This window comes from Manis pentadactyla, chromosome 15 (genome assembly GCF_030020395.1).
Source record: "Manis pentadactyla isolate mManPen7 chromosome 15, mManPen7.hap1, whole genome shotgun sequence".
NCBI classification, from domain to species: domain Eukaryota; kingdom Metazoa; phylum Chordata; class Mammalia; order Pholidota; family Manidae; genus Manis; species Manis pentadactyla.
Window position 1 is genome coordinate 61,666,676 of NC_080033.1, and position 24,790 is coordinate 61,691,465.

The 24,790-nt window shown below is 37.8% G+C and overlaps 1 protein-coding gene across 3 annotated transcripts in view; it reads right to left on the bottom strand.

The window, feature by feature from the left end:
- CFDP1 (craniofacial development protein 1) overlaps positions 1-24,790 on the bottom strand; it is a 115,539-nt gene that overhangs the window by 80,907 nt on the left and 9,842 nt on the right. For 2 of the 3 annotated variants that reach the window (XM_036909293.2, XM_036909292.2), the window contains exon 5: positions 14,355-14,474. The exons of the other annotated variant lie outside the window; for it this stretch is intronic. In XM_036909293.2, coding sequence (XP_036765188.2) covers positions 14,355-14,474 — 120 coding nt within the window. The remainder of the gene's footprint in view (positions 1-14,354; positions 14,475-24,790) is intronic. 3 annotated transcript variants of the gene reach the window in all.

Below are 24,790 nucleotides of genomic sequence, written 5' to 3' on the forward strand. Positions count from 1 at the left end.
AAATTGATGCTTAAGACCCAGAAAAAAGGCAATGGAAGTTAGATGAAATACAGAAAGGAGGGAGGGAAAGAATATGAATGAATATTTACAATCTGAAGATAAAATTAGAAGGACTGAATGGGCTGCGAAGCTGGGGAGGTGGGGAGGCAGGGAAAGGGAAATAACTGAGGATGGCACTGTTTGGGGCCTGCGTGATCTAGAGGACAGTCGTTGTTCATTCTTTTTCCAGAGACAGACAGGCAGCTGGGCCCAGCAGATGAGAAACCTGGATTGGAAAGAAGCCTTAGATTCTAATTCTAGTCTAGGCTCCTCTCTCTCTCTCTCTCTCTCTCTCTCTCTCTCTCTCTCTCTCTCTCTCTCTCTCTCTCTCTCTCGGACAAGCTATTTAACTTCACAGGCTCCATTTCCTTAGCTCTGTAAAACGGGAGGATCTAGAGAAAATCAGTTGGATGTTGGAGCAGTGTGGTGTCAAAGGGATTCAGAATAAATTTCTAGCAAGCAGTGAGATATGGGTTTGGAGCTCAGGAGAAAGGCAGTACTGGAAGGAGAGAAGAGGGAATCACCAACATAAAAAGAGCAGGTTAAAGGTGTCAGCGTAGAAGAATGGTACTAAATGCATAAAGAGAAAGGGCCTTTGAATCTTGAGGAAACCCTAAACAAATATAGAAATGGTAGCAGTAGAAAGCTCAGAGGAATGCCAGTCTTATCAGGAAGGGGTGTCCTGAGACAGCGTATCATGATTAGATGACAGCATATTGGGAGAAAGGAGTTTATTCCACTTCCCACTGCCAACCAATTTCCTCAGTAATCGATAAAATGTAAGGAAAATAAGACTTTACAACAGACTTTCTCTATTATGCCTGGGAAATACCAATCTTTTTCTTTCATTATGGTGTCAAATAAAGTCCTATTTCAAAAGAGTTTTTAAAAAACCTAACTCACAATTTCATAAAGACAATTCATAATCTAAGCCTTCACACAGCTGAAATTATGCCTGCTCATTCTTGTATGATACTGCAAAATATACAGCTAACCCAAATTAATCCAATAGGAAAGCTGGCCTCACCACTTCAAGCCTGAGAAATTGAGGTCCAGACTGGTCCAAATCAAGCTAAATCATAATGACTTTCTGAAATGAGATTTTAAAAACTCAGATTTTGCTAACCCACAGCACATAACAGAAACATGGCTGGGAAGCAGACAAGATGCTTGTGGTTACTGTTCTAAAGGAAAGTTTTCCTCAAATCTTTTCTTTGAAGCTAGTCACACTAGACAAGAGACCAAGATCAAGGGCATCTGGTACATGGTGTTCCTTAGATCTTTCTCACTTCTCATCCAAACAAGATATGCTTTATCTGATTGTACAGAAAACTCACCTTCTCTTTTGGTTTCTCCCTCCTACCCAAGCAGCCCAGACTGAAGGATCCCAGTTTAAAGCAGAAGCCAATGTGAAGCACAGGTTTTTCCTGCTTATTCCCAATTTAGCGCTACTGAAATTGTACCACATTTCAAATTTAAGGAAAGGTTAATCATCAAAAGGCTGTGATCTTTTATGGTCTTAGGCATTCAGGATTACTATATGTAAAGAATTCTTGTTCAGAATCTTCCATTTTCTCAACGACACAGAAATATTAGACTAGTTTAGAAGTTTGAAATTATTTCAGCTTATATTTATCACAGGTTCCCTTGGGTAATAGGATTTTGGCAAAAATCCAGGGCCAAGTAACTGAATATAGTAACTGCTAACTTCAGATCAGACTTATTTTCAATCCCTGACCAAAATAATTAGAACACAGCTGCTCAGCTTCTCCCATGAGAAAAATCCCCCAATCCAAATTAAAGTATTTACCTAATAAGACTCTTTCTGTATAATCATGACCTTCCATGAAATGGCAGCAAGATGCCGCTATCAGAACCTGATCAGAACATAAGAATCACTGATGGCTATTCTTAAGGTAAATGACCTTCCTCACTGATATGAAAACATTTGGGAACAATGACCTCCAAAATTAAGGACCTAAGAGAGAAGCAGCATACAACATTTAAAGAATCTATAATATATACCTGAATTCTTAAATGACTGAGAATTAATTAATTCTGATGATTTGATACAGTATGGAAACTATCTATTGGTGATACCCAAATCTGAATTTATTCTTCCTGTAACATTTGAGAAGGCACAAAATGTAACATTAGTTTAATTCTTGGGAGGGAAAAAGTCTCTTTTGGATAAAAGTTTCCAAAGGAGGGGAAATTTTAAGCCACAACTCAAACCAGTAGGTTATGAAGATTTAGTTAATGTAACAATTGTGGGGAAAACCCTGATGAGTACTGGTAATGGTGTGCAGAAATGGGACCTCTCATGCAACGGTTAAGAGACTTTAAATTGGTATTGCCTATTTGGCAGCATCTTTTAGGATTTAAGTTGTACACATTCTGAAGACCCAGCAATCTCACTTCTAAGAATCTGTCCTCCAGAAATAACAGTACGAGAACATAAAAATGTATGTGCAAGTATTACAGAATTATTTATAAAATTTGGAAAACTAAATTTTCATCAGTAAGGGAGTGGTTACTCAAATTATAGAATATTCATACAATGCAATACAATTCAGGCATTAAAAAATGTAGATATTTACATTAGACCTAGAAAGATGCTCAAGATAGCCTCGTAAGTAAAAATATAAGCTACAGACTACCATAGTACATTTTTGTTTTAGCCTATGAATCATTACAATATATTTGCATAGCAGAGAGAAGGATCTGCACAAAACTGATAACCAGTCAATAACTGTTAGTTTCTGGGGCTAGGAATGAGGAAAGGAAGAGGAAGGCAGCAAGGAAATTTCAATGCCTTGTTTCTGAAAACATTTAAGGCTATGGGTCACTTTTGCTTTTTTGTAATAAAAAAAACAACAATAAAACTTTTGGATCTCAAGGGATGAGAGAATAAAAATCATCTTTTACTTTCTAAGCACAATGGCAAACTTGAAAACAAAACAAATTCTAATAAAAGAAAAATGAAGAAACTATAAAGCTCATAGAAATCTTGTGCCAAGGGCCTAATCTAATTAGGCTAGGAAAAACTCTACAACACACCAAATCTTAGCAAGGTTTCCTATTCTTGGCATCGTACCAAAGACAAGCTCTTTTCAGGGGGAAGTCTGCCCTCTAGTGTACACTAAAAGAAATTAAACACAAAAGCAACAATAAATTAGTGCTGATGGTTGTTAACCAAGTTTTGCGTCATTTCCACAGCATCACAATTCTCTCCTTAAATGAAGGCCTTGTATCGTTGTTTACAAATCAATCTCCTATTACCCTATCAAGTAAACTGTGAGCATCCTAACTTCAGCTACCTCTTCTTTCCATTCTTCCATGCACCCAAGAAATGCCCAAAGGCACTTTCCTGACTCTTATTTCACATCAAAATAAATTTGGCATAACAAAGAGTGTAGGAATATAGCAAAACAAAGTTTTAAAACTCAGGCACCTGGCTCTTAAGCTCACAGATTTTCTAACCTCAACACTGTAACTCAAGGCTAAGGGCAAAGGAGGGAGGCTGTTCTGCATTAATAAAGTTAATCTCATAGGATTCTCTAAGAACACTAGAATTTGTTCAGCTCTGGGCAAATTTGAAAACCACTAGACACTTCTCAGGTTCACAGTATTTGCTGTAGGTATTCAAACTGAGAGGTTACCCCATCCTGGTGGCCACAAATGAAAAAATGTTCTTGCTTTGAAAACTTTCTATTTTTGAGATCTCATTTAGATGGTCACATTAGCAGGCACTTCATTGCTTGATCCAAATGTCAAATATTCTTCCCCTCCTCACCAAAAAAGTATCACTAGTCTCTCCATTCATAATTCTCCCAGTTACCAGCCTGGCCTGGAACAATCTTTTCAAGTCTATGAATGAAATCATCTTTAATAAACTCAAAATATTCAACATGGATGGAGCTAGAGGGTATTATGCTCAGTGAAATAAGCCAGGTGGAGAAAGACAAGTATTAAATGACTTCACTCATCTGTGGAGTATAAGAACAAAGAAAAAAACTGAAGAAACAAAACAGCAGCAGACTCACAGAAACCAAGAGAGGACTAACAGTTACCAAAGGGAGAGGGACTGGGGAGGATGGGTGGGAAAGAAGGGATAAGGGGGAAAAAGGGGCATTACAATTAGCACACATAATGTAGCAGGGGGGGACACAGAGAAGACAAGTAATGATTCTATAGCATCTTACTATGCTGATGGACAGTGACTATAATGGAGTATGTGGGGCGACTTGATAATAGGGGGAGTCTAGCAACCATAATATTGTTCAAGTAACTGTACATTAACGAAACCAAAAAATAATAATAATAATAAAATAAAATAAAAATATTCCAACTATTCACAGAGAAATCTTTAGAGAATCATTTAATTTCAATTTCAAATCCATTTACTTCGTACCTACAACACCTGTAGAGGTATACTAAAAAACAAGAGCAAGTTAAAATAAAATGAAACTGAGTATTTGCACCCACTGAAGAATACAAAGGTGAAAGCCCAATGCAGGGTTTTCTTGCCCCAAAGCAAAGCCAATCATCCTGGAGCGGCTAAGAAAGAGGAGCAGTACCACCAAGACTGCCAGAGTCAGTCATGTCCACCCGTCACACTAACCCCCTGAAACGTCCTCTTAAAAGCTCTTTCTATAGTCCTATCTTGGAACAAACAGCTGCCAGAAGAAATGCACTTAACGCAAGTTGTGCAAGGATACTTCCAATCTGGCTCTCCTGGCAACGCTGTCTCATAGTGGCCTATGGTGTGGAATTAGGACCTCAGGAGGAGCAATTACCATACAGGAATAGCAACAGCCATCACTCCCCAGCTGCCTGATCATCTTGTCCAACAGCTTCGTTGTTGACTGCTGATAGATTATCAGTGTACAAACACATGTGGAACTCATTTTTAAAAACATGCCAGCCCCTTCAATGTCATGAAGTAGGAATGAGACTGAAATACAGCATAGGAAACTTGGATTAGCCATGGTTAATGGGGAAAAAGCTTACAAAGGGATAGGGAGGAAAGACTCATCTCACTCCCTTCAAAAACAACAAAAGAGATTTTTCAGAGTCCTCCATTAGTTACAAAGCTGAAGAGAGGTACTTTTAACAAAAAAGGACAATTAAGAGGGTAAGAAAGAGTGGGTGTATGGTATGGTGGCTGGAGAGCCCTGGCTTTGGTCTCAGATAGACCTGACTAGAATCCTGGCTCTGCCATCCAGCCACTATGTAATCTCGACAAATTAACAGCACCTCTTTAATCCTCAGTTTCCTGATTGGTGAAATGGGCACAAAGTCAGCACCTACCTCTTTTAAGCATTTATGTAGGTTAAAAGAAATACACATAAAACACTTAGCACTAAGCATTAAATTTGGTAATTTGTCAGTAAATAGCTATTTATTCTTTTAATAAGAGTGGAGAAACTTTTAACCTGCAATCCATGTCTAATATCTAATCTAGAGAACAAACTGGTTCCAAAAGGAAACTGATGTGGTCATTAAATGGAAAGATGTTACCCTAGAGTGTGAAAACCACTTGAGTACAGGAAACAAGCAGGTAACAAATGAGTGAAGCAGCTGGGTGGCGACCAGGAAAAGGCAAACGTCATCTACTTTGCTCCAGCGCATTCCTGGAAGGAAGGAGGGAGGGCAGTGGCACAGCTGCTTTTTCTGAAGAAAAGCCAGTAATCCAGATTTTTATGTCAACTCCCTGATTTTTATATACTGGCCAAATAAAACATCTAAGGACAGATCTGGTCTGCCAACTGCCAGTGTGTGAATAATGTGTACGCTGGAGGGGAGTCTCAAATAAGCAACTGAAGGAAACCTCAGTGGTTATACAACTGATGGACTCCAGCTCCCAAAGGCGACACTGCTGGCACTCGGGAAAAGAGAATTCTTCTCTGTACAAACTGTCCTAAGCGATAGAGGGTACTTAGTATCCCTGAACCCCACCCACTAAGTACCAGTGGTCTCAAGTCATGTGACAACCAAAACATCTCACCACATATTTCTGAACACCTCCTACTGGCAAGTTCTACATCCACTCAGAATAACAAAGTTAAATTCAAAAGTTAGTGGGAAGGTCAAGAACATCTACTTACAAACAGAAATAAAATAAGGACATGGCCAGCCCTGAGTCAACTGAACTGAAACCACAAATTATCACCAAACAGGAAATCTCACTGAGGAGAAAACTTAAAGCTGAGTGTGGGAACAAATCAAAAGGCTTAATTCCCTCTTTTAGAATTAATTATGACAGAAGGAAACTGCCGTATCTTTTTCCTAGTCACTGCTTTTATAACGTTACTGGTCATTATGGTTTTCCATCAATCTCTTTTTTTCCTACAGCAGGAGTTTACATGCGGAACTGTACATGCTCTGAAGAAACTAGGCACCCAAGTCACCACCACCTGCACCTTGGAAACACTCCTGGATTTTTCTCTTTTGGCTCATTCTCTTATTTAAGAGCTTGTCCCAGTTACCACATGACCTAGCAATTACACACCCAGGTACACACCCAGGTGAAATGAAAACATGTCCACAAAAAAACTTGCTCATGAATGTTCACAGACTTATTAATTGTAAGAGCCAAAAAGTAGAAACAATCCTATGTCCATCAACTACTGAATCGATAGACAAAATGTGGTATGTTCATATAATGGAGTATTATTCAGCCCTAAAAAGGAATAAAGCACAGACATATGGATGAACCTTGAAAACATTATGCTGAGTGAAAGAAACCACACCCAAAAGGACAAATATTCTATGATTCCATTTAACTGAAATGTCCAAATAGGCAAATCTAGACATAGAAGACAGATCAGCCTGTGAGTGGGGATGGAGACGGAGATGGACTGCATGTCTTTTGGAGTAATGGAAATTACTGTGGTAGTATAGCTTTCTGAACACAAAAATTCTGAACATTTTCTGGGAATATGCTAAAAACTAATCATCTATATAATTTAAGTTGGTGAATAAATAGCATCTCAATAAAGCAGTTTTTTTTAAAAAAGGAAGAAAAGCACATCCAGTTTTAAATTAAATTAACTAATAGCATTTGTTCTCTTAAAGACTAGAGTCCAAAATAATTTCACAGGTTAGGCCTGCTAGAATTCCTACTTTCTTCTAATTATCTTAGTTATTATAACAATTACCAATAAGCCCTTATTCATGATATTCACTCTTTTGAAACAAGCTGATTGTCCTCTTTCTGGAATGATCATTCTCTAGGAACTAAGTAACCTCACCACAACAGCTATTCACCAGGCACAGTAGTGAGTGCCATCTGATCAGGCGTTTCACCAGAGCATCAAGTCAGATTTCTGAGGCAGCTTGTCTTTTTTTGTTGTTGATGTGAATACATTTGCTGTTAATAATTTGGGGGTTCTTTCTTTCCTGTTAGTAAAAACACTTGAAATATAATCAGATCTAGCTTTGAAATGTTCCTCTCAATATGAAAGCAATACCCCTAAAAATAAAAGGGCCTAAAAATAAATCAACATAAGTCAGAGGTCTGATTGATCATAGGATATTCTGATAAAAAATTAGAAACATTTCCACCTAATATTGGGGCTATGTCTGATTTTTGTTACTTTAAGTGAAATGCTCAATGCTATCAAAAGACTATATACTGAAAAAATTTTAAGCTTAAAAGACAACAAAGTCATGTTAACTCACTGTTAAAGGGACTGGAGAAGATCAGATTAACTGTTCAGACAGGAAGACTTGGGGGCACAAATTAAAGGTTCCTGGGAACTTACACGGGGACAAATACTTGGGGTCATATGCCAAATACTAACAAACCACAACAAGAATCACGCATCACTGTCTCCTCAGGTCTTCAGTCTGGGTCTTCTGTCCCCAGCATGACACTCTGAGGAGTTGTCTTTTCTATCTTTGGGCAAACACCACCAGCCTGACACGGCCCGTGATGCTGTCTGATACTCACTAAGGCCCCTTTTTTGTTGTTGTTTTTCGTTTTTGTTTGCTCAACTAACCAAGAAGAAAAGACAAAACTACACAGGAAAATTGTGTTTTCCACCCTTACGTTTTACCGCGTTAGAACATTCTCAATCTGAAAGGAGGCAATTAACAGTAAGCCCTTAATTAGCAAGTTAATGTCCACAGCTGGGATTTTAAACTCTAATTAAAGACTAATATCCCACTAGTAAGCCCACTGCTGGAAAAAGGCAAGTAATCAGTCTTGGCCTGGAAGTAAGCTGTAAATGTGGGGCTGAAGGCTGTCCAGCCAAATACCCACAAAAGCTGGTAGCAGATGGATTCAAATGGTCAACAGTATTGGTAGTGAGGATGGAGTCAGGGGCTGAGAAGATGGAAGGCCTGGGGTAACAGAACTACAGGAATTTAGACACTAAGATGAGTATTGTGCTTTCTACTACCAATGTAGAAAGCACTTCTTGTCTCTGACTCCTGCCTGCCTCTAATTAAAATTGAGTGTTTGGTTTATTCCCAAAGCATAAACTTTGGCTTTTTATAGCCTAAGCAGTGTGCTATTTTAAACATGTGGAGGAAATGCATTTCGGTTACAAACAATTGCTCCTGTGAATCTGTTCTTATTTCCTAGCAAAGGATGTGGGACAGGATGTTTTACTCTCTTGCTCTGCTTTTCCTGTATTGCTTAAATCTGTTTAGAGAGAAGAAAAATAAACAAATAAAGTGTTTCTGCTGGACAATTTCTATAAACTGAAAGAACTGCAAAAATGAAAACAAAAACAGTCTGTGGAAAAAATATTACATTATTTTTTTACTAAACTGGGTTATTCCTATAGGAAAATCTTTTTTTCCTTTAAAAGACCCCATATCATGCACGAGTAGCCTGAGGCAGATACTGTTTGCAACGATAAAATGTGCCCACTTAAGACACCCCCAGATCAGCTGAATTCCTCTGACCCTGTCTTTTCCCAAGCACAATTACAACTGTAGAGGCTTTTTGAGATGCATTTCAGGAAAATAATCACGCCAACCTTGAAGGTTATCTTCTGGATCAGAAATTCAAGATACACTGTATCATAATTAAATGCATCTGTATTTTTATGTACAATACTGAGGAAGCTTTTATTCAGGCAGACATATATTTGTAATCTGTTAAATTCCAATACAGCTTTCAAATAAACTGATTTTGATCAAATTTCACTTTACCCCTTTATAAGGAAGCCAGTGGTTCATTAATGTACTGAAAGGTATTTCACCAGTTGGCCTCTCCGGATTCCACGTCCTCCTCCATGCTGCTCTCTCCACCAGATGCTGTCCTGTATGGACAGCCTGACAAAGACTCTCTTCTTCATCAAACCATAATCAGATTCCTTAGAGCCCTTTTCTTGACTAGGTCTCAATTTTGCTCCCAGTCCTTGCCTAGCCCAGTTTTAGCAAGAATCCTGCTAACTCAGTTTAAAGAGAATCCCCTACTCTTGTTATCTGATCGCTTTTTGTATCTGATTAAGTTCCTTGTCTCCCAATTTGATGCATAATCCTGCCTTCAGCGAGAATCCCCCCACTTTCGATGTCTCCTTTTAGCCATGTTCCCTCTGCAGATCCCCTCCCCATTCTTCTCATTCTGCTCCTTGGCTGTAAGTCCCCAGCTGTCTTTGAATACAAGAGTGGAGACAGATCTCTCTCCCCTATTGTGATAGCCTTAATACCTATTCCAATAATACTAAGTTTTCCTTACCATCTTAACAGGTGTCCAAATAATTTTTTCTCTCACAAGCTGCAGTGGCCAATGGAGTGCCCTAGCAAGAGAGGGGAATGGGAGGTCTGGTCGGGGTATTTATTCCCTGGATTCCCCCTCCAGGGTCCATCATTAAGTGAATGTCTCAGCTCCTGTCAGGGGTCCCTCTCTGCCTTCAATGCCAGAAACTGCAACCTATGTTGCCCCTTCAGGTCTGGGGTAGGAATGGAGCCTCATCAGTACTAGCACCTGGATCACTGCGCTGCTCCTGTTCCTGTGGTTTCTCATCACTTTGTCAGTTATTAAACTCATCTCAGAGCATCCCAACTGGAGGATACCACCTGTTTCCTGCTGGATCTCCCTAATACAGATAACATCTCAGCAGATTTCTTATCCTTGAAAGGCTATTAGCTCTTTCTAAGAAAGGAAGGCCTGGATAAAGAATGTAGTGAGATTCCATATGAGTGACACAGTGACTTAAACAAGCTGACCTTGTTAAGCTGCCACTTCTCTTTCCTCTAGTTATCTTCTTAATTACAGTAACGGATTTTCTGAAACACAATAGTTTCTAAGTAGAGTCTCTAAGCATCAACAGGGATTATTTTAAGGAACACCCAAGGAGGCTAAAAGTAAAAATTACGCCAGTTGTTAGAGAATATAGTCAATGATTCTGTAACATTTTTCTTAACTGCACTAGAGGTGGGTGAGGATTTATTAATATGGGTAACTGTTGAACCACTATGTTGTACATTTGAAACCAATGTAAGATTATATGTCAATGGTATTTCAATAAAAAAAAATTACGTTAGTTGAAACTATGCTAGAAACCTAAGGCAAAAGAACCTTTGTTTTTATTTCTATCCGGTACTTAATCCAGAGATAACTTGCACAGTAACACTTTAAATAAATGCAAGAGACACTGCTTAATAGTAACAGATACAGCCTAGAAACTCAAGTAAAGCCTACAGAAGCCTAACTCTATATAGCCTAGAACTGTATTTGTCAAATTCAAGGTTGTATCAATTCAGTGGGTCATAACATTTTCTTACATGACATATACTACACACAATAATGCAAATCAGAAAATCAGAGTTAATCCTATGTGTAGTAGAGGTAAATGCTACTTCACCGAATTTTTATTTCACTTTTTTTACATGCTTAGGTTTATGGGCATACTGTAAAATGCATTTCCTTACTGTAAGTAACAGTCAATAAAGTCTGAAAGCTGCTGGTGTGAAGAGAATCCCTCTGAAACAACATAATGATCATAAGGCTAAGAACATGCTGCTTCAGCCTAGAGCCTCATAGCTTTAAACTTCAACCCCCACTAAAAGTAGTTCATTTTATCACTCGGTATAAGCACATCAGTAACTGAAAGGTTGATTTTACAAAACAATATTTTACTCTGACTACGTGAGATACTATATGTTTTATTCTATTTCATTTATCTTTAATGATGATTATAACCACAGCTTGGAAAGCACTGGCCAAGAGTGGTAGCAGAGCCAGTGTGGAAAACTCTGTTGTTCCGGCTACTCGTTTCCCTGCACAGCTGCCTTCCTCAGTGCTTCTGCCATTTCCACTGTGCCAGTGAGCACTCGAGCCCCTTTCCTCCTCGGGTTTCTGTGGAACTACGTGACTTCTGCCACCTGGTTGTTCTGGGGGGAGAGAATCCCTCGGAGCAGGAAGCAGATGAGGAGCATGGAGCGGATGTGGACGCGTCCTCGCAGTGACCGCCACAGCACAGCCTGAGGGCAGCATCGTCCTCAGGCACCTGCAGGTCCCAGGCTAAGGCCCGCAGGCGGGTGGAAGCAGCTCTGAGCCGACAGGCGGCAGCTGGAGGATGGCCGTCCCAGCTCCTTGCCCGGCGCGCTCTTCACCAACCCCCCGAGTCCCAGCAGGACTGAGTGGGCACCAGCAGCGAGCAGCAGGAACACACTGGCTAATGCTCTCTGCGCTGGCTTCCTTCCCACCCCTTCACCTCCTCACTGGGGCTTCCTGGAATCACCTCCCACACTAATGACGTGCCGTCAGACCTCTGTCCCAGGGTCTGCTTCTGGGCAAACGCAACCTAGGTGAGCACACCAAGTTGTTTGGAGCCAAAGGTACAATGATGAGAAAGGCTTTCCTAGAAAAGTACATAATCTGATAGGAAAACCAGTGATTTGTTTTTAAAAGTAAAAATAACAAAACAAAACTTTACTGTTCATAGCAATGAGGTAGGTATGTCCAGGGAGAGAAGAAGCGACACACTGACTGAAGGTCAGAGCAGCTCCACCCCAAACACCTCAAGGGCACAGAACTCGGCACAGGAGTCTGTGGGCAATCAGTACTCCCTAGGGGTGTGGTCCATGTTCACCTCCCTGCAGGCTAGTGTCCTGGCTTCTCGTATTTATTGTAATGCTTTACAGCTTACACATAGCTTAAGAGGAAAGGAATTGTTATTTCCTCCTAAGAATTCTAGTCTTCAGCTAAAAATAGGCAATATGGAAAATATGAAGTTTCAAAAGAAACTATTAAGTTCCTGACAATGTGTTAATAAATTATTTATAAATCACAAAAAACCCCAACAAAGATCCGCGCACTGCTACAGCTGTAGATGCACTCATCCCACCAGTTCCTGGACTTGCCATGGGAATGAGGAAGGAGATATCTAAGCTGGCCTGTGCATACAGTGAAACAACAAATTTGACTGGATCTATACTGTTGGAACTCAACCAAGAATTTGGAGAAGTGCAAATTGTAGCGCTCCAAAGTCTTACAACTACAGACTATTTACTGTTAAAAGAACATATGGCATGTGAACAGTCCCCAGGAATGGGTTGTTTTAATTTGTCTGATTTCTCTCAGACTGTTCAAGCTCAGTTGGACAATATCCATCATATCATAGATAAGTTTTCACAAATGCCTAAGGTGCCTAACTGGTTTTCTTGGTTTCACTGGAGACGGCTGGTAATTACAGATATGCTTTGGTTATGTAACTATACTCCTATTATGTTAATGTGTGTGCGCAATTTAATTAGTAGTTTAAAACCTATATATGCTGAAGTTACTCTACAAGAAGATATGTCGAAGAAATAATCAATCTTCCCATGTTTTCTTCCCCCTGCTACTTCTATAGCTTTTCTTCTTCCTTCCTAACTACAACCCTTAAATAGAATTCGTGCCTCATATCAAATTTACCGAGTATCATAATTCTTCCAAGTGGTAAAGATACCTCAAGACAAATGCTGGGCATAGAAGCCACAGGGCATAAATATGCAAAGAAGTAAAAAGCTAACCTTTTCAAACAATAAGGCTTCTCTCTCACTTACCAACTTTACATTTCCCTGTATGGCCCCGGAAGATGACTGGTTAGCCAGAGACGGGTAAGATTCCTCAAGGGAGGAACAACCTAAGACAGGCACAGTCGCAGGGGGGCCATCAGGTGAGAAATTGGGGATCAACAGAGGTGAGGCTTAGAACCTCACCCCCCCTGTTCTGAGAGAAATCTTCTGCATACGTGGATGTTTTATTGCCCTGGTCTACCTTGGATTAACACATAGTCTACAGGCACACACCTGATCGATCATCTACATTTGCTCTCTTACAACACTAAACTATGTTTTCTACCTTTATCTTGTATCTACCTACCACTTCAGCATTTTATTAAAAATAATAATAATGAAGAGAGAAATGTGGTATCCACATATAAATCAAGTATAAAAATCAAATGAGTATTCATATTTGAACTGACTGTTTAGAGTTCATAATGCATGAGCAAAACCGAAAGTTTCTGTGATGACTGCCCTTGTACTGTTCACCATGTAACTTATTCACTATGTAAGAATTTGTTCTCCATGTAAGAACTTGTTTGTTATGCTTCAGAAGATTGGAGACTGACGAAAATTAGGCTTGGGGTGGATTAATGATTGTGTATTGAGCATTGACTCCCCTATACAGAATTTTACTGTTGTTAACAACCATTTGATCAATAAATATGAGAGATGCCCTCACAACAACAACAACAAAAAAGTACACACTTCCAATTGTAAAATAAATAAGTAACCGGGATGTAACGTATAGCATAAGGAATATAGTCAAGATATTGTAACAGCTTGGTAGGGTGATAGCTGGAACCTAGAATTATGTATATAAATGTTCTACCACTGTGTTGTACACTTGAAACTAATGTAATGTAATACTGTGCGTCAACTACCCTTCAATAAAAAATAATTATCTTAAAAAAAAAAAAAATTATTTATAAATCAGCTTCGACCTTTTTAGGTCCCTTTGAGGGCCTAGGGGGATGGAAGTGAGTACTCAACCCAAGTTTTCATTAGAAGTTCTAATGAACCACTGATATTTTCATTCAAAAATTATTTTTTCTTTATGGATCACTATCAGCTGTGTGATCAACACTGTAAATTAGAGGATTTTAGGCTGGAATCAAACAAGAAACCAACAGCTAATTTTCCTTTGCATTTCCACTTTGGCACATATTTCATCAAAAGCAGAGCAGCAGCGTAACTCCTTCTCTCAGGAAGGGAGTCACGAGAGCTACAGCTAAAGCGGGTGCCTGTGCTGGGAAGAGCTTCTCTAGCATGCCTGGACACCAGGCCTGAGGCAGGACACTCACCCAGAGCCCGCAGCGAGAGACGGCAGAGCGGGCTGCACGGGAGCCTGCGGTTTTTCTTTCTCATTTTGCTTGAAGAAAGATTTGGCTTCTTTAGATGTAGCATCCACTTCCTTAGTCACCCTGTGCCAAGTTGGAAGGAGATGTCAAGTTTACGAGAAGAATAAAAAGAGAGAAACAAACTCTAAGAAAAGAAAATAAATGATAATAAGGGGAATATCCACTGGTCTTTCAGTAAGTTCTGACTGCTGAGCTTTAAGATTAAAGTCTAGTACAACAGTTCTAGATAAACATATTTCCTCCTTAATAAATGAAACAGCAGCATGTGTAAATCCGATCTCCCTAAAATCCCTTCCATTACTCTGTCAGCATGAAACACACTCCAGCAGGCACACTGAATCACAGTCCCTGGGCCTGTGATGTGAAGGCTGACAAGGCTCTCCCACTGCTCCTCACACGCAGGTTAGGACTCACACTTAGAAGCGCAGTGAAAGTTAGAATGGGGAGATGGAATATTTGGCAGAAAAATGCTGGCATTATTTTAATGAGAAAAGCAACAGTATAAACTATTGGAAATACCCTGTAGAACACTCCTGTTCTATACCTAAAACAACCAAAAAAGAAACAAAATCCCTTAAAACTGGCTACACAGACATTAAGTTGGGACTACAGGAAACCTACACGATTGACATTTCAATTTCAAATCTGGAAAAACTGCCCTAGGATAAGGACAGACTATTAAAAGCAACCAGAAAGAAATAAGATCACATATAAAGGAAGACCCATCAGGCTATCAACAGACCTCTCAGCAGAAACCTTATAGGCCAGAAGGTAGCGGCATGATATATTTAATGCAATGAAACAGAAGGGCCTCGAACCAAGAATACTTTATCCGGCAAGATTATCATTTAAATTTGAAGGAGGGATTAAACAATTGCCAGATAAGCAAAAGCTGAGAGAATTTACGTCCCACAAACATCTCTACAGCATATTTTGGAGGGACTGCTACAGATGGAAGTGTTCCTAAGGTTAAATAGCTGTCACCAGAGGTAATAAAAAGGGATAGACAAAGAGTACAGAATATGATACCTAATATATAAAGAATGGGGGAGTAAGAAAAGGAGGGGAAAAAAAAAAGAACCTTTAGATTGTGTTTGTAATAGCATACTAACTGAGCTAAGTTAGACTCTTAGATAGCAGGGAAGTTAAACTTGAATCTTTGGTAACCACAAATCTAAAGCCTGCAATGGCAATAAGTACAAACCTATCGATAATCACCCTAAATGTAAATGGTCTGAATGCACCAATCAAAATACAAAGAGTCACTGAATGGATAAAAAACAAGACCCAACTATATGCTGCCTATAAGAGACTCACTTCAAACCCAAAGACATACACAGACTAAAAGTGAAGGGATGGAAAAAGATGTTTCATACAAATAATGGGGAGAAAAAAACAGGTGTTACAGTACTTGTATCAGACAAAATAGACATTAAAACAAAGAAAGTCACAAGAGACAAAGAAGGACATTACATAATGATAAGGGGGTCAATCCAACAAGAGGATATAACCATTATAAACATCTATGCACCCAACACAGGAGAACCTACATATATGAAACAAATACTAACAGAATTAAAAGGGGAAACAGAATGCAATGCATTCATTCTAGGAGACTTCAACACTCCACTCACTCTGAAGGACAGATCAACCAGACAGAAAATAAGTAAGGACACAGAGGCATCGAACAACACATTAGAACAGATGGACCTAATAGACATCTACAAAACTCTACACCCAAAAGCAGCAGAATACACATTCTTCTCAAGTGCACATGGAACATTTTCAAGAATAGATCGTATACTAGGCCACAAAAAGAGCCTCGGTAAATTCAATAAGACTGAAATTGTACCAACCAGTTTCTCAGACCACAAAGATATGAAACTAGAAATAAATTACACAAAGAAAACAAAAAACCCACAAACACATAAAGGCTTCACAACATGCTCCTAAATAACCAATGGATCAATGATCAAATAAAAATAGAGATCAACTAATATATGGAGACAAATGACAACAATAATTCAACATTGCAAAATCTGCAGGACACAGCGAAGGCCACGCTAAGAGGGAAGTACATTGCAATAGAGGCCTACCTCAGGAAAGACGAACAATCCCATATGAACAGTCTACACTCACAATTAACAAAACTAGAAAAAGAAAAAAAACAAATGAGGCCCAAAGTCAGTAGAAGGAGGGACATAACGAAGATAAGGGAAGAAATAAATAAAATTGAGAAAAATAAAACAATAGAAAGAATTAATGAAAACAGGAGCTGGTTCTTTGAGAAAATACATAAAACAGATAAACCCTTTCCAGACTTATCAAGAAAAAAAGAGAGTCTACACACATAAACAGAATCAAAAATGAGAAAGGAAAAATCACTACAGACACCACAGAAATACAAGGAATTATTAGAAAATACTATGAAAAATTATATGCTAACAAACTGGATAACCTAGAAGAAATGGACAACTTTCTAGAAAAATACAACCTTCCAAGGCTGACCCAGGAAGGAACAGAAAATCTGAACAGACCAAATACTAGCAACAAAATTGAACTGGTAATCAAAACACTACCTAAGTGCAAAATACCTAGACCAGATGGCTTCACTGCTGAATTTTATTAAACATTTAGTGAAGACCTAATACCCATTCTCCGTAAAGTTTTCCGAAAAGGAGAAGAGGAGGGAATACTTCCAAACTCATTCTACAAGGCCAGCATCACTCTAATACCAAAACTACGCAAAGACACCACAAAAAAGAAATCTAAAGACCAATATCCCTAATGAACATAAATGAAAAATACTCAACAAAATATTAGCAAACCGAATTCAAAAATACATAAAAAAGATCATCCATCACGATCAAGTGGGATTCATCCAGGGATGCAAGGATGGTACAATACTCAAAAATCCATCAACATTATCCACCACATTAACAAAAAGGACAAAAACCACATGATTATCTCCACAGATGCTGAAAAATCATTCAGCAAAATTCAACATTCATTCATGATAAGAACTCTCAACAAAATGGGTACAGATGGCAAGTACCTCAACATAATAAAGGCCCTATATAACAAACCCACAGCCAACATCGTATTTAACAGCGAGAAGCTGAAAGCTTTTCCTTTAAGATCAGGAACATGACAAGGATGCCCACTCTCCCCGCTTTTCTTCAACATAGTTCTGGAGGTCCTCGCCATGGCAATTAGACAACACAAAGAAATAAAAGGCATCCAGATTGACAAGGAAGAAGTTAAACTGTCACTGTTTGCAGATGACATGATATTGTACATAAAAAACCCTAAAGAATCCACTCCAAAACTACTAGAACTAATATCAGAATTCAGCAAAGTTGCAGGATACAAAATTAACACACAGAAATCTGTTGCATTCCTATACACTAACGATGAACTAGCAGAAAGAGAAATCAGGAAAACAATTCCATTCACAATTGCATCAGAAAGAATAAAATATCTAGGAATAAACCTAACCAAGGAAGTGAAAGACATACACCCTGAAAACTACAAGACACTCATGAGAGAAACAAAAGAAGACACCAATAAATGGAAACACATCCTGTGCTCATGAATAGGAAGAATTAATATTGTCAAAATGGCCATCCTGCCTAAAGTAATCTAGAGTCAGTGCAATCCCTATCAAAATACCAACAGCATTCTTCAACAAACTAGAGAAAATAGTTCTAAAATTCATATAGCATTAATATACGATAAAGGAGTCATGGATATACAATGGGGAAACGACAGCCTCTTCAATAACTGGTGTTGGCAAAACTGGACAGCTACATGCAAGAGAATGAAACTGGATTATTGCCTAACCCCATACATAAAAGTAAACTTGAAATGGATTAAAGACCTGAATGTAAGTCATGAAACCATAAAACTCTTAGAAGACAAGATAGGTAAAAATCTCCTGAATATAAACATGAGCAACTATTTTCTGAATATATCTCCTCAGGCAAGGGAAACAAAAGCATAAATGAACACATGGGACTACATCAAACTAAAAAGCTTCTGTACAGCAAAGGACACCATCAACAGAACAAAAAGACATCCTACATTATGGGAGAACATATTTGAAAACGACATATCCAGCAAGGGGTTAACATCCAAAATATATAAAGAATTTACATGCCGCAACACCCAAAAAGCAAATAACCTGATTAAAAAATGGGTGGAGGATATGAACAGACACTTCTCCAAAGAAGAAATTCAGATGGCCAACAGACACATAGGAAGATGCTCCACATCACTAATTATCAGGGAAATGCAAATTAAAACCACAGTGAGATATCACCTCACACCAGTAAGGATGGCCAGTATCGAAAAGACTAAGAACAACAAATGCTGGCGAGGATGTGGAGAAAGGGGAACCCTCCTACACTGCTGGTGGGAATATAAGCTCATTCAACCATTCTGGAAAGCAATATGGAGGTTCCTCAAAAAACTAAAAACAGAAATACCATTTGACCCAGGAATTACACTCCTAGGAATTTACCCAAAGAATGTAATTTCTCAGATTCAAAAACACATATGCACACCTATGTTTACTGCAGCACTATTTACAATAGCCAAGATATGGAAGCAACCTAAGTGTCCATCAGTAGATGAATGAATAAAGAAGATGTGGTACATATACACAATGGAATACTATTCAGCCATAAGAAATAAACAAATCCTACCATCTGCAACAACACGGATGGAGCTGGAGGATACGGATGGAGCTGGAGGATATTATGCTCAGTGAAATAAGCCAGGTGGAGAAAGACAAGTACCAAATGATTTCCCTCATTTGTGGAGTATAACAATGAAGCAAAACTGAAGGAACGAAACAGCAACAGACTCAAAGACTCCAAGAAGGGACTAGCAGTTGCCAAGGGGGAGTGGTGGGGGAGGGTGGGTGATGAGGGAGGGAGAAGGGGATTGAGGGGTATTATGATTGGCTCTGTGGCATCTTACTATACTGTTGGGCAGTGACTGCAATGAGGTATGCGGGGACATGACAATTGGGTGAGTGTAATAACCATATTGTTTTTTCATGTGAAACCTTCATAAGAGTGTATATAAATAATACCTTAGTAAAAAATATAAATAAATAAATAATTTTAAAAAATGAAAAGAAAACCAATAGACAAGGAGTAACTGGCTTATGTTTCGGTTTCCTCTGATTGCCTAAGCCCGGAGCCATGTGGAATAGCCAGCAACAAGAATGCCAGTCTGTACTATGGTATTCTAGAAGGGCTCAGTAAATTAAGACACCAGTAAGTAACCTTTGAAGGCAGAGGAAAGACATAGGGCGAAAAACAGTTGCAAGTGCGTATCAGGAGCAACCAGCTCCCAGATCCTCCTTCTCTAACCTCATATCACAGACTTCTGTCCCCCGACATAACCCAGCAGAACCCATTACTCTTTGGAGAAACGAAAACCAAAGAAGTTACAGACTCAAAGAGCAGGGCCAATGTCTCATCTGAAAACAGGGGAATTAAATAAAAATCTCTTTATTCACTCTTCCCTTACACAGCAACCTTGAAAGCTATGTTCTGGGTGGCTAAATTCCAAGATGGAGTGCTGCCCAGCCTGTAAAGGCCTTTGCACCAGTAAGAAATAAATATATACTGTGTTATGCATGGAGCTTCTCGTTTTATTTGTTATCCCAGCATAGCCTAGCACAGCCTTACTATTATATCAATTTAATAGGAATTTCAAAAAAAGAGAAAATGAGAGGTTATCAATTAAAAAGAAAATTTCCTCGAAGTATGAGTTTCCACAAAAAGAGCCACAGAACATCTGACATAGCAAATTTTAAAAGATCCATGTCAAGGTATATCACTGTGAATAGAATGCTGGTCAAAAGAGAAGATAAATCCAGTTATAGCAAAAATAAAAGTCATGCAAAGCATGTTTGCTGTTTTTTACTTTTTTTTTTAACCACAGGCTTGACAAAGCTTTTGTAGCACCCATCTAAGACAATTCAGTGAGCATTTTCTGAAAAGTTTAACAGGCACTATGTTAGATGTGGGACATATAAAAAGATACGACATGGTCTCTGCCCTTAAAGGACTCACAATTCAGGAGGACAGCCAACCATATAAATAAATAATGACAACACATGATAATGCAGTAAGAGCCATGAAGGATGGATGGAAAAAGTTACTAACTGTGGGAGGATCTCTGTTAATTTCTTTACGTCAAAGTTTATCCACAGTCACTAGGAAAAGAATTCTATAAACTGGTGTATTTCTCTCAGGGACTTTGGCAATTGACATAATGTAATAGTAGAAGATTACTCTTGACAGAATGCCTAGAAAAACTCCACTTTTAATGAGCCATAAGGAGAAATTCAACTATCGAAATACCTTCAAGTAGAACAGTTAAATTATAGGTCACTTCTAATATACAAAAGGGAACCCTGACAGAAAAAGGCCCACACTTAGGAATAGTTCATTCAAGTGTTATCAGTAGAAATTCCATCTTAACTTCATTTCACTTACTCAGAACTTCCTGAAAAATCTTTATATAGGCAGAAACTTTCCATGACTGGCCTTTTCCAAAAGGTGAACCATTTAGGAAAGTCTGAGCTAATAAGCTCAGCTGGTTATGTGACAGAGAAGGATAAAAAAAAATACTGTTTTCCTCATTCCCTAAGGTTAATAACCTACACATATTTCAAGTGGAGAAAAAAACACAAAAAACTAAATATCCACAATTTAACAATTAAAACATAGAGAAAACTAAAAGACTAACTTTGTGCTAACACTACCTTATGCTTATACTTACAAATTCTTCCCAGTCATCACTAGCTCTTTGTCACATTTCTTAGAAATGTAGTAATGCCTTTAACTTGATACAGAGACAAAAAGAAACAGAATAAGGACATCAAGAGATTATGCTCAAATCCGCGCATTGTTTGCATCTGGTTGTCAATTAAAATTCAGGTCTCTCAGATCCTATATGAAGGTTTCTTATACCTAAAGTATAAGTTTACATTATTAACACCTAAATTTTAAGTATACATAAACTAAGTTTAAAAAAAATTCTGTCAACATGCCAACTATTAACAAGGTTTTGTCTTCTTTAAGAGGAAGGAGTTACAGAGAACTTTTGCTTGTCATGTCATGTATTTCTCTAATGTTATGTTTTTTAAATAAGCAAATGTTACTTTTGAATATAAAATACACGAGTAGCTGCTTCTTACATTTCTTAGGTTTTTGATAGACATGGTGCTGCCCTCTTCTGACAGGTGATAGAAATAGCATATTCCCTCAATAACCATTCAGTATTTAAAATTTCATCCATTTGCTTTACAAAATGAAATAGGAAATTTGTGCCAGACAACTATGTTTGTAAGCATTAATAAGTCCACAAAATATTTTTTGCTCATGAAATTTAATAATTTATAATAGGAACAGTTATTCACCAGCTTTTCTTATTCTCTAGTCAGGGCAATGATAAAGTTGTAAGAAATCTTTCTTAGATATCCTATATGACACATGGGAAAATAACGCAAGCCAAGAAAGATTTCTAAAAAATTGTATATTCCTAATGATATGTTAAACACTTTCTGTATTATTTCTATAGGACTTACAAACCATTAAAGGTTTACTACCAGTGTTCTGCTACCCTCTATTAGACAACTCAGTAGTTTCCAGTGTGATTTCTGGAGGCAAAATATATTGCTAATTGACATCAAGAATTACTTAATGGATCCCCAAAATGACTGATTATCAGGGAAAAGGATGTCTAGAATTCTGACAGATACAACTAAGCGGTTAACTTATCATCACCAATATTGGGTGTTAGCAATGTGGTCACTAAGACAAAACATCATCAGTGTGATATTTTTGTCTGAATTGATTAATCTGAAGCTAATCATGAAGAAAAACAATGCAACAATGCAAACTGAGGGAGAGACATTCTGCAAAACAAATGGACCCTTAAAAAAAATAAATATCAATGTTGTGAAATAAAAAAAGGCTTAAAAAAGGAGCTTAAAAAAGAGATGCTAAAAGGACTAAATGCAAAATGTAATCTTGGATTAGATGTTGGACTACAGTTATAAAGAACATTTATACAGGAATAAAGGAAAAAACTGAGTATTTATTACAGGAATAAAGGAAATAAGTGAGTAAAATGGTGTATAGAGCTACTTAAAACATGGGCTGCAAAACTATCTGTTTGTGGTCCAAGATGAGATGGGTACAGAGATTCTAAGTATTTAGAAACTTGTTTAATAATTTGATCATGTCACAATATTCAAAACATGATTGGTGGGCTCACTGTGTTAAACAGTGTAAATCAATTCAGGTAGCATCAACCTTGCAAAGCGGCCAAGTGTAATATTACTCACATACAGTAAGACCACATTACAATGGATGTGATAGTTTAGGGTTATTTTATCAACTAAAACCCAAAAATGTGATTAAAAAGTAAGTGTTTATTTTTACAGTAATTGTTAACCAACTGTGACTTAAAATTTATAGTTTAAAACTAGTAAATCAAGTAAAACTGGTATCTTTTTAATCCTAATTTACTGATGGCAAAACGAGCCTTGCTGCGCATTTCTTTCCTGGATGTAGTAGAAGTAAAGCCACATGGCAGCAGCCGTGATTCCAAAGAAGTGAAAGCCAACCAAGGTCAAACCACTTTTACTCTATGCGCCCCCATATACTGAACCTGGATTTTGATTATGCAGTGCTAAAACCATAGCGAATTCTTTGCAGAGATGTTTTGGCTGATGAAGCAACAATTCATCAAAACTTCAGCAGCACTTACATACAAAACATAAAGAAATAAGTCCAGAATCAAAATAATTCTTTTAAAGAAAGGGTACTGAAATAAGAAGCCAATAGAAACAGATGCAAAAACCCAAACATTAACATTAGTGCATTGCGGTCTTCTGAGAAAAGAGCACTTTCAGCTGGCAATTTTTAAAAATGTATCATTGCCAAGATGTTAGTAGAAGATTGCGTCAAAGATGTTTGCTTGGAAATCTTGGTGAATCTGTGACAAAGAAAGTGGTTCAAGCACACCTTTCCAATGACACCACAGCTTGAAGTATTGAAGATCTCATCTGGCTGATGATAGTGAAAACTATAATAAAGGCAGCAGTGTGTTTTCAGTGAAATGTGAAGAATGCCAGAACATTGCTGAACATTGCTAAGATGAAAATTATCAGGGTATACATGTGATTTAAACATGAAGGTGATATAAAGGATTCTTTTATCAGTTTCTTGCTGATAAAAATAACTGACACTGATCTGTATAATAAAACTAGGATCACAAGGTCAAAGGTGATTGGAGGTTTAAGTGTTTGGAAGAATGTGTTCCCACGGCACAGCTGTAAGACACGAAAACAGTTTAGGCTAAGGAGCTTGTGCTAGAACATAAATTACCACACTGCTTCCTTCATCAAGAAAAACCTCGCTGCCAAAGAAAAAGCCATTGTTCTTAGCACAGTAGTAAAAATTGCGATTTATGTAAGGCTAATGCATCAATTTTTTTAATGACTCTTTACACGTGATAAATGAAAGCTGACCACAGATGTGCATGTTACATTGCATTCTGAAGTACAAAGGTTATGTAAGGGAAAAGTGCTGTTGAAAATGATGAACTACAGGATAAACTGTTTCTAAAAGACAAAAAATAACCGGTTGGTTCCCCAGTTTAAACAATCTCAATTAGACAGTAAAACTTGCTTGTTTATCTGATACCATCAGCATTTATAATAATTTTAGTGCTTCCACACAGGGAAGTGACTCAACATGTTTTCAGTAGCAAATAAATTATAAAGGTAAAAATGAAAAGTCAGAATCCTGGAAGAACAGAGTTTCTACAGATTGACGTTTCATGGAATGTTTTTGAATTGTATTTTTTATCAAAAGAAAACCCACACACAGGACATACATGCATCCAGAATTCCTTTTTTCCACTGAAATATAACTTAATTTTAATTGAAACTTGACAAGAATTATTGGGACTAGTTACTGAAGAAGCACTTTAAAATGCATTTGAAAATGAACTTTGAAAATACAGTGTCACTGACTTTGTTTTGGATAAAAGTAAAAAAAAATATCCTAAGCTTAATAAATGGCTCTAAAATCTATACTATACTTCCATCCTCACAAAAATATCTGTGATAGGTATATGAGTGTTATTAAAAAAGAAAACTGGCACAGAAATAGTTTACACATATATTATCCACCAGGAGTAGTGCTGTCATAATCCAACTTAGATTAGATAAATTAACAAGAATAAGCTATTTTGTCACTTTGAAAATTTTTTTGATATACACAGTCTTTATTCAAAGTGTGTGTCTAGATATTAAGTACTGAGAACTGATATTTTACTTTTTTGTT